The 14,132-nt window shown below is 44.2% G+C and overlaps 1 protein-coding gene across 2 annotated transcripts in view; it reads left to right on the top strand.

Annotated features, from left to right (window-relative positions):
• Window positions 1–14,132, top strand: part of PRPF18 (pre-mRNA processing factor 18) — a 91,253-nt gene continuing 77,121 nt past the window's right edge. The window contains exons 1-3 of one of the 2 annotated variants that reach the window (XM_073619517.1): window positions 1–181; window positions 8,462–8,539; window positions 8,639–8,665. In XM_073619517.1, the coding sequence (XP_073475618.1) occupies window positions 116–181; window positions 8,462–8,539; window positions 8,639–8,665 (171 nt within the window). In that variant the 5' untranslated portion in view covers window positions 1–115. The remainder of the gene's footprint in view (window positions 182–8,461; window positions 8,540–8,638; window positions 8,666–14,132) is intronic. The other variant, XM_073619518.1, reaches the window with a different exon arrangement.

Here is a 14,132-nt window from a genome sequence, read left to right on the forward strand (position 1 = left end):
GAAGTAGACGCGCAGATGTTCATGGGCATTTGGCACAGCCATTTCCCGTGTAAACAGGAAGTACACGGTATGAGAGGGAGCAGGCACTGGCCTTCTCTGGTGTTCTCTTATAGCTATGGACATTCTGAAAGCGGAGATAGCCAGGAAGAGGAAGCAGCTGGAGGAGACTGAGCTGCTGGGGGTGAGTACATTGCTGTGTCACTGCTGGGGTCTCCCTCTGAGGAGTATATCCTCCCTACACCTCCCATACTCCTCCAACCTCCATTATAGTGTAATGTCTATCCTCCCTGCACCTCCCATACTCCTCCATTATAGTGTAATGTCTATCCTCCCTGCACCTCCCATACTCCTCCATTATAGTGTAATGTCTATCCTCCCTGCACCTCCCATACTCCTCCATTATAGTGTAATGTCTATCCTCCCTGCACCTCCCATACTCCTCCATTATAGTGTAATGTCTATCCTCCCTGCACCTCCCATACTCCTCCATTATAGTGTAATGTCTATCCTCCCTGCACCTCCCATACTCCTCCATTATAGTGTAATGTCTATCCTCCCTGCACCTCCCATACTCCTCCATTATAGTGTAATGTCTATCCTCCCTGCACCTCCCATACTCCTCCATTATAGTGTAATGTCTATCCTCCCTGCACCTCCCATACTCCTCCATTATAGTGTAATGTCTATCCTCCCTGCACCTCCCATACTCCATTATAGTGTAATGTCTATCCTCCCTGCACCTCCCATACTCCTCCATTATAGTGTAATGTCTATCCTCCCAGCACCTCTCGTACTTCATTATAGTGTAATGTCTATCCTCCCAGCACCTCTCGTACTTCATTATAGTGTAATGTCTATCCTCCCAGCACCTCTCGTACTCCATTATAGTGTAATGTCTATCCTCCCAGCACCTCTCGTACTCCATTATAGTGTAATGTCTATCCTCCCTGCACCATACAGAGGAGGAGGGGACAGGGTGAAGCAGACCCAGGGTGTATACAGAGGAGGAGGGGGCAGGGTGAAGCAGACCCAGGGTGTATACAGAGGAGGAGGGGGCAGGGTGTATACAGAGGAGGAGGGGGCAGGGTGAAGCAGACCCAGGGTGTATACAGAGGAGGAGGGGGCAGGGTGTATACAGAGGAGGAGGGGGCAGGGTGAACCTGACCCAGGGTGTATACAGAGGAGGAGGGGGCAGGGTGAACCTGACCCAGGGTGTATACAGAGGAGGAGGGGGCAGGGTGAACCACACTCCGCTGGTGACCAGCTCCAACTGTGATTCTACACAGCGGGAGCCCAGCAGCGGGTACTACGGACTCGATGTCTGCTGGCACCCATTGCTTGCACAGGCAGAATGACAATCTGCCAATGTAAGCAAGGCAGATTGTCGTTCTGTCAGAAGGGAAGGCATTGATCCTGTGTTTCTGCAAAGCACGTCCCCCACAGTGAGTAAGCAAAACCTAGGCACAGAGTTGACCCTTTTATCGCCCCTGATGTTAACCCCTTTCTTACCATTCATTAGTACAGTGACAGTGCATACTTTTTAGCACCGATCACTGTTTGGGGACCAGTGACGCGAATAAAGTGTCAGGTGTCCGATTTGTCTGCCGCAATATCGCAGTCCCGCTATAAGTCGCTTATCGCTGCCATTACAAGTAACTTTTGCGCAAACCAATCAATATACGCCTTTTGGGATTTCGTTTACCAAAAATATGTAGCAGAATACATATTGGCCTAAATTTGATGAATAGATTAGATTTTTTTTTATTTTAATTATTGGGAAGGCTTTATAGCACAAAGTAAAAAAATAGGATTTTTAAAAACAGCTTACCTGTAAAATCCTTTTCTTTCGATGGACATCACGGGACACAGAGCCTCAGTAATTACTGATGGGTTATATAGGTATCACTGGTGATTGGACACTGGCACACCCTAATCAGGAAGTTCAACCCCCTATATAATTCCTCCCCTTGCAGGGATACCTCAGTTTTGTAGCCAAGCAATATAGTTTATTAGAAGAGGGGCGGGACCTCTGTGTCCCGTGATGTCCATCGAAAGAAAAGGATTTTACAGGTAAGCTGTTTTTAAAAATCCTATTTTCTTTCTCGAACATCACGGGACACAGAGCCTCAGTAATTACTGATGGGTTGTCCCAGAGCAATGCTATCTGAGGGGGGGGGGGGGACCAGAACCAAGTAGGGTGCCATCAGACTTGAGGATCCTGTTCCGCTGCCTGCAGCACACTATGCCCAAAGGTGATATCCTCATGCCTTCTCACATCCACCTGATAGAATCTGGTGAATGTATGGACTGAAGACCAGGTTGCGGCCTTGCAGATTTGAGCCATAGAGGCCCGGTGATGCACTGCCCAAGAAGCACCAATAGCCCTTGTGGAATGTGCCCTGATCTGAAGAATCTTCTGTTTCAAACCGTAAGCTTGAATTATCAATTGTCGAATCCATTTAGAAATGGTAGCTTTTGATGCTGCCTGTCCTCTACTGGGACCCTCTGGCAGCACAAACAAAACATCCGTTTTGCGAATCTGAGCAGTCGCTTCCAGATAGGCCTTAACTGCTCTCACTACATCCAAAGAATGTAGTGATCTTTCTTCCGGAGAACAGGGATCTGGAAAAAAGGAAGGTAGAACAATGTCTTAGTTTAGATGAAAATCTGAAACCACCTTCGGTAAAAAACTAGGATGAGGGCGCAGTACCACTCTATCCTTGTGTACAATCAAATAAGGCTCTTTACAGGAAAGAGCTGCTAATTCTGATACTCTTCTAGCAGAAGAGATGGCTACCAGAAAAATTAACTACCTTGTCAGCAAGACCAAAGGAATCTGACGTATTGGTTCAAAAGGCTGTTTCTGTAACACAGACAGAACCAAGTTCAAGTCCCAGGGGTTTAGGGGCGCCTTAACCGGAGGATTAAGACGCGTCACCCCCTGCATAAAGTTTCGGACCAAAGAATGCGAAGCAAGTGGCCGTTGAAATAATACAGATAAGGCTGAGACCTGGCCCTTGATGGTACTCAAGGCCAGCTTCATCTCTAAACCCAATGGTAGAAAAATCAGGAATTCTACCAATCGCATATTTTCTGGGATGCCAACCCCTGGATTCACACCAGGATATATAAGCTTTCCAGACTCTATGATAAATCATTCTGGAAGCTGGCTTCCTTGCATTGATCAAGGTAGATATCACAGGACCCGAAAGCCCACGACTCTTCAGAATGTGGGTCTCAATAGCCAAACTGTCAAATTTAGCGTTTGTAAAGCAGGATGGAACACTGGACCTTTAGATAACAGGTCTGGGCGTACCGGTAGTGTCCATGGGGAACCCACCGTCATCCTTACTATTTCCGCATACCACGTCCTTCTGGGCCAAGCGGGGGCCACCAGAAGTACTGACTTCCTTCCCTGCCTGATCCTGCGAAGGAGTCGTGGCAGTAGCAGAATAGGCGGGAATGCGTAAATCAGTGAGAACCGATGCCACGGAATCACCAACGCATCCGTCCCGTGTGCAAGAGGATCTTTTGTTCTTGCCACAAATCTGTCTATCTTTTTGTTGAATCGGGATGCAAAGAGATCTACATCTGGAACCCCCCATCTTTTGGCATATGGCCCAAAAGACATCGGGATGAAGAGACCATTCCCCTGGAAGTAACTGCTGGCGACTTAAATAGTCCGCCTGCCAGTTCTCTATCCCCGGAATAAAAACTGCCGATATGCATGGCACATGCTTCTCTGCCCAGACTAAGATCTGGTTCAACTCTTTTTGAGCAGCTCGGCTCCTGGTGCCTCCCTGATGATTGACATAAGCCACTGCTGTGGCATTGTCGGACTGGATCCTGCCCGGGCAACCCTGTAGCCTGATAGCCAAGGCTTTTAGGGCAAGAAATACCGCACGGATCTCCAGAATGTTGATGGGTGAGGTCCTCTCGGTCTTGGACCATACCCCCTGAACCGCAGACTGTTCCAGAACTGCTCCCCAACCCAGACAGACTGGCATCTGTTTTTACCACCGTCCAGGTAACCGGCAGAAAGGATTTTCCCTTCTGCAGATTTTTGGGTATGAGCCACCAATTGAGGCTCTGACGCACTGCATGCGACAGGTGCATCGGAAAGTCTAATGCCTGAACCTTCTTGTTCCAGGCCGACAGAATACTGTGTTGCAGTAGTCTTGAATGGAATTGAGCAAGACACCATCTTTCCCAGCAGGCTCATACAAAGGCGGAAAGAGGGACCCTTCTTGGTCCTGACTGCCAGAATCAGCTCCCTTAAAGCAGTAATCTTTGCCTGAGGTAGAAAAACTTTCTCCTGGCTTGTATCTATGATCAGACCCAAATACTCCAGTCTTCTTACTGGTTTTAGGAAAGATTTTTCTAGGTTGAGGATACAACCTAGGTGTTCCAGATACTTGACTGTGGTCCTCAAGTTCCCGTTCAAGGAGGCTACCGACCGGTCTATCAGGAGCAGGTCGTCTAGGTATGCTATGACAGCTATACCCTGAGCCCTTAATCTGGATAGAGGAGGAGCCAAGACCTTTGTGAACACTCGAGGTGCAGTGGCTATCCCAAAAGGCAGAGCCACAAACTGGAAATGGCGCCCTCCTATCTCGAAGCGCAGAAACTTCTGATGAGCGGGAAAAATGGGCACATGCAGATATGCATCTCTGATGTCTATCGATGCCAGCAATTCTCCTCCCTGCAGGGTGGAGACTACTGTCCGAATTGATTCCATGCGGAAGGATTGAATCCTTAGGAATCGATTCAGATCCCTTAAATCCAGAATGGGTCTGACATCCCCATTTGGTTTTTGGACCGTAAAAAGGTTGGAATAGAAGCCCAATCCTTGATCCTTGGCGGGAACTACCACAATGACCCCCTGTGACAAAAGTCGCTCTAACGCTAGAAGGAGCGACTGCTTTTTCCCTGGATCTCTGGGGGCACTTGACCTGAGGAAACGAGGAGAAGGAAATTCTTGAAACTCCAGCTTGTACCCTAAGGTTACCGTGAAGATTACCCATCTGTCCTGGAAATCCTCCTGCCAGAACCCTGAGAACTGTCGCAGTCTCCCCCCCCACTCAAGCAAGCGGGGGCGCCCCCTCATGCAGAGGTCTTAGTGTTTTGCCTAATAGGCTTCTTCCCCCAGGACTTCTTTTGTCCCTGGGGTTGACTCTTGTCTCTGGACCCAGATGGACGAGGCCGTCGAGACTGCCTGGAGGCTGAAGCCCCCGGCGCTGGAGAAAGAGTCCGTTTGAAAGAGGGACGCTTACTCTTCTTCCTAACAGGTAAGAGAGCGCTTTTCCCACAAGAGATTCTCTTGATATAGTTATCCAAGTCTTCTCCAAACAACCTTGCACCACGAAATGGAAACCCAGTCAGGAGATTCTTACATGGTGCTTCGGCTGACCAACTTTTCAACCATAAGATTCTACGTATATGCACCAACCCCAGCGACAGACGAGAGGTCTGCATGATAGAATCTCTGATGGCGTCAACAACATAACATAAGGCCGCTGGAAGGTTAGTCAACCCCTGGGCCTGCTGTTCAGGTAAAACTTTGATGACCTGTTTAACATGGTCTCTTAAGTATTGACAGACTCCAATCGCTGCAACTGCAGGTTGAGCCACTGAACCTGCTAAGGAGAAAACATCCTTCAATAGGGATTCCATCTTTTTATCTACAGGATCCCTGAGCATTGTTTAGAGGACAAGCCAGACTATTATTTATGGAGGAAATGGCGGCATCAATGGCCGGTATTCCCCACATTTTCATAAACTTTTCTTCCATAGGATAAAGTGTTGAAAACTTTTTCGGCGGAAAAAAAACGTTTATCTGGGTGATCCCACTCAGCATAAAGGAGCTTTTCAAGTAAATTATGAACAGGAAAAGCCTGTGCTGTTTGAGGAGGTTTCAGTGACCCTAAAGAAGAAGAGTGTTTTTTAACTGATTCAGATATGGGCAACTTGAATGTGGAGCGGACCAATCCAGTAAGGATTCTTTCTCCTCTTGGGAAGTCGCAGAGGGTCCCTCTCCACCTGCTTCCTCCAAAGAGGAATCATCCATCCCATCCCATCCCGATCCTCTGAAAGGGATTTCTCTCCTTTATCCCAGAGCTCCTCTTCCTGAGGGTCTTGGGGAGCAGAAGGCCTAGTGCGTTTTCTTCCACCGAGTGAAGATGTAATCATGGCCATTAATCTTTCCTCTAAACCATTAATGGCTGAGGAAAAAACCTCCTGTGTAATGTATACAGGGGCTGAAGTGCCAGAAGCAGGTGTAGCCCCTGAGCCCAATGGCTCTCCCTGGCTAGCCGTCCCTGGCCCCTCAGGGGGGGAGGATGCTGCAGACAGGGAGCCCTCAGAACCCGAACGAGATCCCCTAGAGTCTCTGGTTCTTGGGGAGCCTGAACCTCTTCTATCCATAGTGCAAAGCAACAAGGTGGAGGTATCAGAAAATGAACACTGACTGCTGAGCGATGTAGTCTGGCTAAAAGCCTTGCTACCCAATGCTCAGTCTGATGTTCCCTTAGTAAATGCTGCCTAGGAGAATGCCTGTGTCCCACCTTACATGCGACCGTCAGCTCTGTGTCCCTCCAGAAGGCTTAGTGCACCTGTAATCAGTGCCTTTAATAGCCTGCAGCCGGTCCTGTGGGCGTCTGAGCACGCTGTGCTGATGCCCCCCCCCCCCTTTGCTTTTTTGAAAAAACGAGCGCTTCCCGACCCTTCCGGAACCAACATGGAGGAAGGCTGGGGGAGAGGGAGGAAGGAGAGAGGCCGGTAGTGATGGGCCTGCACATACAATGGCGACGGCGGTGAAAGTGCGGTGTCTAACCGCCCTACAGACCATCTGCGGCCTCCCCCTAGACTGGGGGGAGTTATCCCTGAGGAGAGCCCGCCCATCCTACCTGGAGCTGGCCGGAGGAGCTTGTGCAGCGTCGAACACTTGAGACAGACATCAGCATGAGAAGGTATGTGCTCTTGGCAGCCCCCGGTGGTCACAATAGGCATAGCATGCATTTACCTTAAAGGAAAAAACCTACTAGAATTAAAACATTCTGTGGAATCTCCTCTTACCTTCTCCAGCCGCAGGGTTCTGTTACACAGACCCAATCTTCACCTCTCATGGTGGGCTCCCTTTGAAAAAACCGTCAGAGACTGGGGGCCCCCTACGAATAGGGGGATCCACAGTTCTGGGCCTGTAAAGCACCCGGCTAGAAATTAGGCTAGAAAAACCATTTTCTAATATGCGGGGTCCAGCTCTCTAAAAAGAGAAGCGTTACAGGTAAAACCTTGTTTCTTCAGACACGAGGCCCGGGTACCATCCAATTCGGCCTAGAAAAGACACTTTGGAATGGATCCGGTTCGCCTGGCCTGCCCCAGTATAGGATCTTAGGATAATCCCTTTGGAGCTCAGCACAGGACGACATCTTTACACGTCCATCACCTAAGTAAGACACTGGCGTAAAAACTGAGGTATCCCTGCAAGGGGAGGGATTATATAGGGGGTTGAACTTCCTGATTAGGGTGTGCCAGTGTTCAATCACTAGTGATACCTATATAACCCATCAGTAATTACTGAGGCTCTGTGTCCCATGATGTTCGAGAAAGAAATATTGTTTTTTTTTTTTTCAAAATTGTCTGTCTCTTTTTTTGTTTATAGTGCAAAAAAAAACAAAACGCAGAGGTGATCAAATACCACCAAAAGAAAGCTCCATTTGTGGGGAAAAAAGGACAAATATATTATTTGGGTATGGTGTCGCACGACCGCACAATTGTCAGTTCAAATAACGCAGTGCTGTATCGCAAAAAATGGCCTGGTCAGGAAGGGGGTAAAACCTTCCGGCGCTCAAGTGGTAAGAAAAATGTTTTTTTTTTTTTGTTTAGCAAAAAATTAAAACCCAGTGGTGATTAAATACCACCAAAAGAAAGCTCTATTTGTGTGAAAAATTGAATTGTGTACAGTGTTGCATGACTGCACAATTGTCATTCCAAGTGTGACAGCGCTGAAAGCTGAAAATTGTCCTGGGCAGGAAGGGGGTGAAAGCACTGTGTATTGAAGTGGTTAACCTCTAAAAACAAATCAAAAAAACTTTAGCTCTGCTGCTGATCCACAGCAGAGCTAAAGTGTCTTTTTTTTTCTTCTTCACATACCGGCACTTTCCGTGTATTCTGCGTGTGTAAACCTGTGTTGTGCATCTGCAAAAAATACACATCAGGGCTACATAAGAGAAGGGGTTTTGTCATTGAAAATAAAGCTTTGTTCGTTAAAAAAAAAACTGGCTCCTAACTTTTTTAACGTCAGGTAATGTATCAGACAAAAATATTATCATATCAGACAGCCTTAGGACCTGGCTGCAGGTGTCTGTGGCTTCCCCTTGTTGACCATTATCAGTGTTTTTAACATGTAGATTTATCTTTTCAAATGTTTGTTTTTTTTTTTTTTTTTTTTTTAATGTTTCAGGAAAACAAGAAGTTCTTTAAGCGTAGCGAACTTGCCGAAAAAGAAAAGGAAGCATACCTTGAAAGATGTGGATACAAGGTACTGGATTTCTTTCTGCAAAAAAAGCTCACATTTTTACAAGGTTTTCTTATTATATTTATCTAACCCTCTCTTTGTTTAATCTGTCACAAATGTTAGCCTATAAGTGAGAAGCCAACACAAAAGGTAGGAATGCAAATAAAATGGGAATGCATGTTTTGCCTCCAGGCACATTTTCCAAATGGCATTTTGATGGAGACCATTTTGGAAATGTTAGCTGCTGTCACTAGTGTGCTGTCATTTGGCTTGAAATGCTGAGCATGTAATGGCTTGCTATGTCTGGCATTCATTTACTTGGACACTGGATCTTTTTATACGATTGTAATGCACCAATAGTAGGCACACTCTAATCTGGATTTTTGACAGAAATTTCTGACTGCTTTTGGATGTAATTGAAGGTGTATTTTTTTATCTGTCTCCACCCATCTTACAGTGTTTTCTAAACACCCTAAAATCCACTTTTTTCACTTTTTTCAACTTACTGATTTTTTTTTTTTTAAATAATATACATAAGACCAATAATGACATGTGAAATCAGTAGGGGATTACATTGATAAATGTGTGGATGTTTACAGGGAGGTCACAGTAGCTAGTATTAAATTTAGAATGTATGTAACTAAAATGTTAAAATTCACATTTATAGTTATCTCCTTCTCATTCAGTTAAAGTGGGGTTCCAAGAAAGTAACATCATTGTGATTCCTTCCTGGGGTGACATGCTACAAACACAGTCTTTCTCTATTGGCAAATTTGTTTTCCAATAGATGTTTTTTTTCTCATTTCTATTTTAATTGAAAATGCATTTAACAGCTGACATGCTGCATTTAGACAATAAAACTATCATGCATTTAGTCACATAACCGCATATATAGAATGATTGTATAATGTAGAGTACAATATTTTAATGTCCAGTTAAGAATATGGGATTCACAAAACAAATAGGTAGTTACGGTATATACTCAAGTATTAGCCGAGTTTTTCAGCACTTTTTTTTTTTTTTTGTGCTGAAAATGCCCCCCTTGGCTTATACTCGAGTCCTCCCGGCGCTGTCCCCATCTGTAGCCTTATCTCCCGGCGCTGTGATACATTCAGTCTAGTCGGCGGTCATGCAGTGTACCAAAGCCCCACCTCCTCCTCGTCCTCGTCTGTGATAGGCTGAACACTAACTCACTGCTGGGAAACCGAGTCAGTGTTCCGTCACGGACGAGGAGGAGGCGGGGCTTTGGAACATTGCATGGCCACCGACTAGACTGAATATATCACAGCACCAGGAAATCATAAGGCTGCAGATAGGGACAGCGCCAGGAGATCATAACGCTGGCAGATGGGCACAACACCGATCAGGTGAGGCTGAGGCATGCAGATGGGGGACACAGTGAGGCTGAGGCATGCAGATGGGGGACACAGTGAGGCTGAGGCATGCAGATGGGGGACACAGTGAGGCTGAGGCATGCAAATGGGCACAGTGAGGCTGCAAATGGGCATTGTTGACCCTCTTTTCCACTTACAGTAGCTGCTGCATTCTCACCCTAGGCTTATACTCGAGTCAATAAGTTTTCCCAGTTTTTTGTGGTAAAAATAGGTGCCTCGGCTTATATTTGGGTCGGCTTATATTTGGGTCGACTTATACTTGAGTATATATGGTAGTTATTAAGTGGTGGTCTGTCTTATCCTAATCGCACACGCCTCATTTGGAAAGGTTAGTTTGAGGTTTGTGCATATTGTAGAACTTTAACTGGGTGCTGATTTGTGATTAGCTTAGTTAGATACACATTGTGATTGATTTGTTAGGTATCCGTAACTAGGGTTTAGATAAATTAATCCTAAATGTCGAAGAACTTTTAAACCTGGGATTCTTTATTCAGAGAGGCCTCCACACACGCCATGTAGAATACAGTTATCTTTTGTAAACAAGAAAATAGATGAAGAGTCAGAATAAACCTACAGGATTATGAGAGAAATAATAGTTGGTACTAGGGGTTTCCAAAAAATTCTCATTATGGAGTTAGAAAGAACTATGTATGGAGTGGAGTATTGTACCACTGCCGCCCAAAATTGATTAATCTTGTGACATGCCCAGAAGGCATTGATTGGACATGCTTCTTGCTGTCTAAAATGTGGACAATTAGAACAGGGGCTTGTGCCCAAGAGATAAGTTTGATAACAGGGTTATGTAAGGGTGATAAAAGCATAAATTCACAATGCATTGTGGCTTTGATCATTCTCCAATATAGTCGTAAAGAGTTAAGGAGGGTGTCCACGTATACCTGAGCGAAAGATCAAGTCCATTGATTAAGACCAGTTGCTGTTGAGGAGTAATCCAAAAATTGACTATAGAAGGCAATAATTAAAGTGGAATTCCAGGCAAAGCCTAATTAACCCTAATGCCGCGTACACATGATCGGACATTCCGGCAACAAAATCCATGTTTTTGTTCAGACGGATGTTGGCTCAAACTTGTCTTGCATACACACAGTCGCACAAATCTTGTCGGAAATTCCGATCGCCAAGAACGCGGTGACGTACAACACATATGATGAGCCGAGAAAAATGAAGTTCAATAGCCAGTGCGGCTCTTCTGCTTGATTCCGAGCATGCGTGGAACTTTGTGCATCAGAATTGTGTACACACGATCAGAATTTACGACAATGGATTTTGTTGTCGGAAAATTTGAGATCCAGATCTCAAATTTTGTTTGTCGGAAATTCCGATGGAAAATATCCGACCGTGTGTATGCGGCATTAATCTACTCTCGACCACATTCTAAGCATAGTCTATCTAGGCCTGTAAAGCAAAAATCGCTATTTTTTTTTTTTTTTTGCTCTACGGGGCTAGATGAATTAGGCATAGAATGTGGCAGAGAGTAGGTTTAGAGTTCTGACTGGAATTCCACTTTAAATTTGAACATGGCTTGTTGTAAGCAAGTCCTGATGTTTATATACAAGAAAAGAGGGTACTTCTCTGTTAATACACCCTTAATCAGATAAGTATTTTTATAGAAAGCCCTCTTAGAGGGTAATTCAACTAAACAAAAAGTAGGGTAGGAAAAATAAAGCTGTCTTTCTGTGACTCGACAGATATATATACTATTACAGAGATAGTGAAAATGGATCTGTTTAGCTTTCCTGAGAGGGATGTTTCTGTCCTAGGACCCAGTATCTTGCCTGGGAGTCAGAGCTTTACAGTTTCTATTTCGGGGCCTCTTCCTGAGGCATCTTGCAGGTTTTTTTTTTTTTTAAAGTGGGCATTCACACCAGAGTGCATGCGTTTAAAGTGCATTGTCTTGATGTGTATGGCAGTGCTTTGACATATTTTTGAAAGACTCTGCATTTGAATAGATATCAGCTGGTAAACTCAGCTAAAATTATTTTTCCAGCATTGGTATGCACACTATTGAAAATAACCAGTTTTTAATGTCCAGGCATTTCACCTGAACTAGAAAATGCAGTAAAATACATGATGATGCATTTAGTGGAAATGAGTATAGAACCACTTATAGGAAGGAAAATAATAAATGGTTTTCAAAATTTTTTACAAATAAATATTTCAATATTGTGGCGTGCATTTGTATTTAGCCCCCTTTTATTCTGATACCCATAATTAAAATTGGGTAGAACCAACTGCCTTCAGAAGTCACCTAATTAGTAAATAGAGTCCACCTGTATGTAATTTATTCTCAGTATAAATACAACTGCTCTGTGAAGCCCTCAGAGGTTTGTTAGAGAACCTTAGTGAACAAACGGCATCATGAAGGCCAAGGAATATACCAGCCAGGTGTACCTACCAAGACATAGCTGTCCACCTAAACTGATAGGCCGGGCAAGGAGAGCATTAATTAGAGAAGCAGCCAAGAGGCCCATGATAACTCTGGAGGAGCTGCAGAGATCCACAGCTCAGGTGGGAGAATCTGTTCACAGGACAGCTATTAGTTGTGCACTTCACAAATCTGGCCTTTATAGAATAGTGGCAAGAAGAAAACCATTGTTGAAAGAAAGCCATAAGAAATCCAGTTTGCGAGAAGCCAAGTCGGGGACACACAAACGTGGACAAAGGTGCTCTGGTCAAATGAGACCAAAATTGAACTTTTTGGCCTAAAAGCAAAACGCCATATGTGGAGGAAAACTAACACTTCGCATCACCCTGAACACACCATCCCCACCATAAAACATGGTGGTGGCAGCATTATGTTGTGGGGGTGCTTTTCTTTAGCAGGGACAGGTAAGCTGGTCAGAGTTGATAGGAAGATGGATGGAGCCAAATACAAGGCATTCTTAGAAGAAGACCCGTTTGAGTCTGCAAAAGATTTGAGACTAGGGCAGAGGTTCACCTTCCAGCAGGACAAGGACCCTTAACATACAGCCAGAGCTACAATGGAAGCATATTCATGTGTTAGATTGGTCCAGCCAAACTCCAGGCCCTAATCCAATTGAGAATCTGTGGCAGGACCTGAAAATTGCTGTTTACAGACGCTCTCCATCCGCTCTGACAGAGCTTGAGCTATTTTGCAAAGAAGAATGGGCAGCAATGTCACTCTCTAGATGTGAAAAGCTGGTAGAGACATGTCCAAAAAGACTTGCATCTGTAATTGCAGCGAAAGGTGGTTCTACAAAGTATTGACTCAGGGGGGCTGACTACAGATGCACGCCACACTTTTCAGATATTTATTTGTAAAAATGTATAATTTTACCATTTATCATTTTCATTCCACTTCACAATTATGTGCCACTTTGTGTTGGTCTATCACATCAACTCCCAATAAAATACATTTACGTTTTTGGTTGTAACATGAAAAATTTTGAAAATTTCAAGGGGTATGAATACTTTTCAAGGCACTGTGCGTGTGTATGTGTGTGTGTGTGTATATGTGTATATATATAGGTATATATATATATATATATATATATATATATATATATATATATATAATGTGTATGTGTGTTATATAATCTCTTAATAAAATGGAATGCAACACATAGCATGATATGATAAGTTCCGTGTACAATATGTTCCATTACACCTGTCCTGAATTCACTGTTCACTAACCCTGTACTTGTCCCCAAAAGATTGCCAACTCCTCTCCAAATATCTTATGTATTGTTACTTTAAATCATTTGTTCGTTTCACGGTTCTCTTCTGTTTTACTTAATTTACTGATTTAAGATCCAGTGCCCTCAAGTGAAGTGCATTTTATTTTTAGCCAAGACAAAGTAAACTTAAAAACAGCTTTTTGAATGTACAAGCTTTAATGAAGCATTAATGTAGACTTTTTTTTATTGTCTCATAAAAAGAATACTTTTTTGCTCAGATTATGAACTGATATTCTAACTCATTAAGGCTATTGTTGAAACTGTCTGTGTTGCGCTTAGTAAGCAGTCTTCTTTTTCCTGTTCTTGCACCAGAATCATGATTGTGGTAGTCTATAATATGGGTAACAAAGCATCTGTTCTTTGGGATGCTTCAATCCTAGCACTGAATGCAATGCTATCACTGATGCACTGTGATGTATACAGAAAATTGCATGCTTTTGAATTGGCAAACCTTCCACACTGGTGTTTTTTTCTGCGAAGTAAGGTTCTCTTCTCTGTTCCTTCTCC

Source organism: Aquarana catesbeiana, linkage group LG03 (assembly GCF_042186555.1).
Source record: "Aquarana catesbeiana isolate 2022-GZ linkage group LG03, ASM4218655v1, whole genome shotgun sequence".
Lineage (NCBI taxonomy): Eukaryota > Metazoa > Chordata > Amphibia > Anura > Ranidae > Aquarana > Aquarana catesbeiana.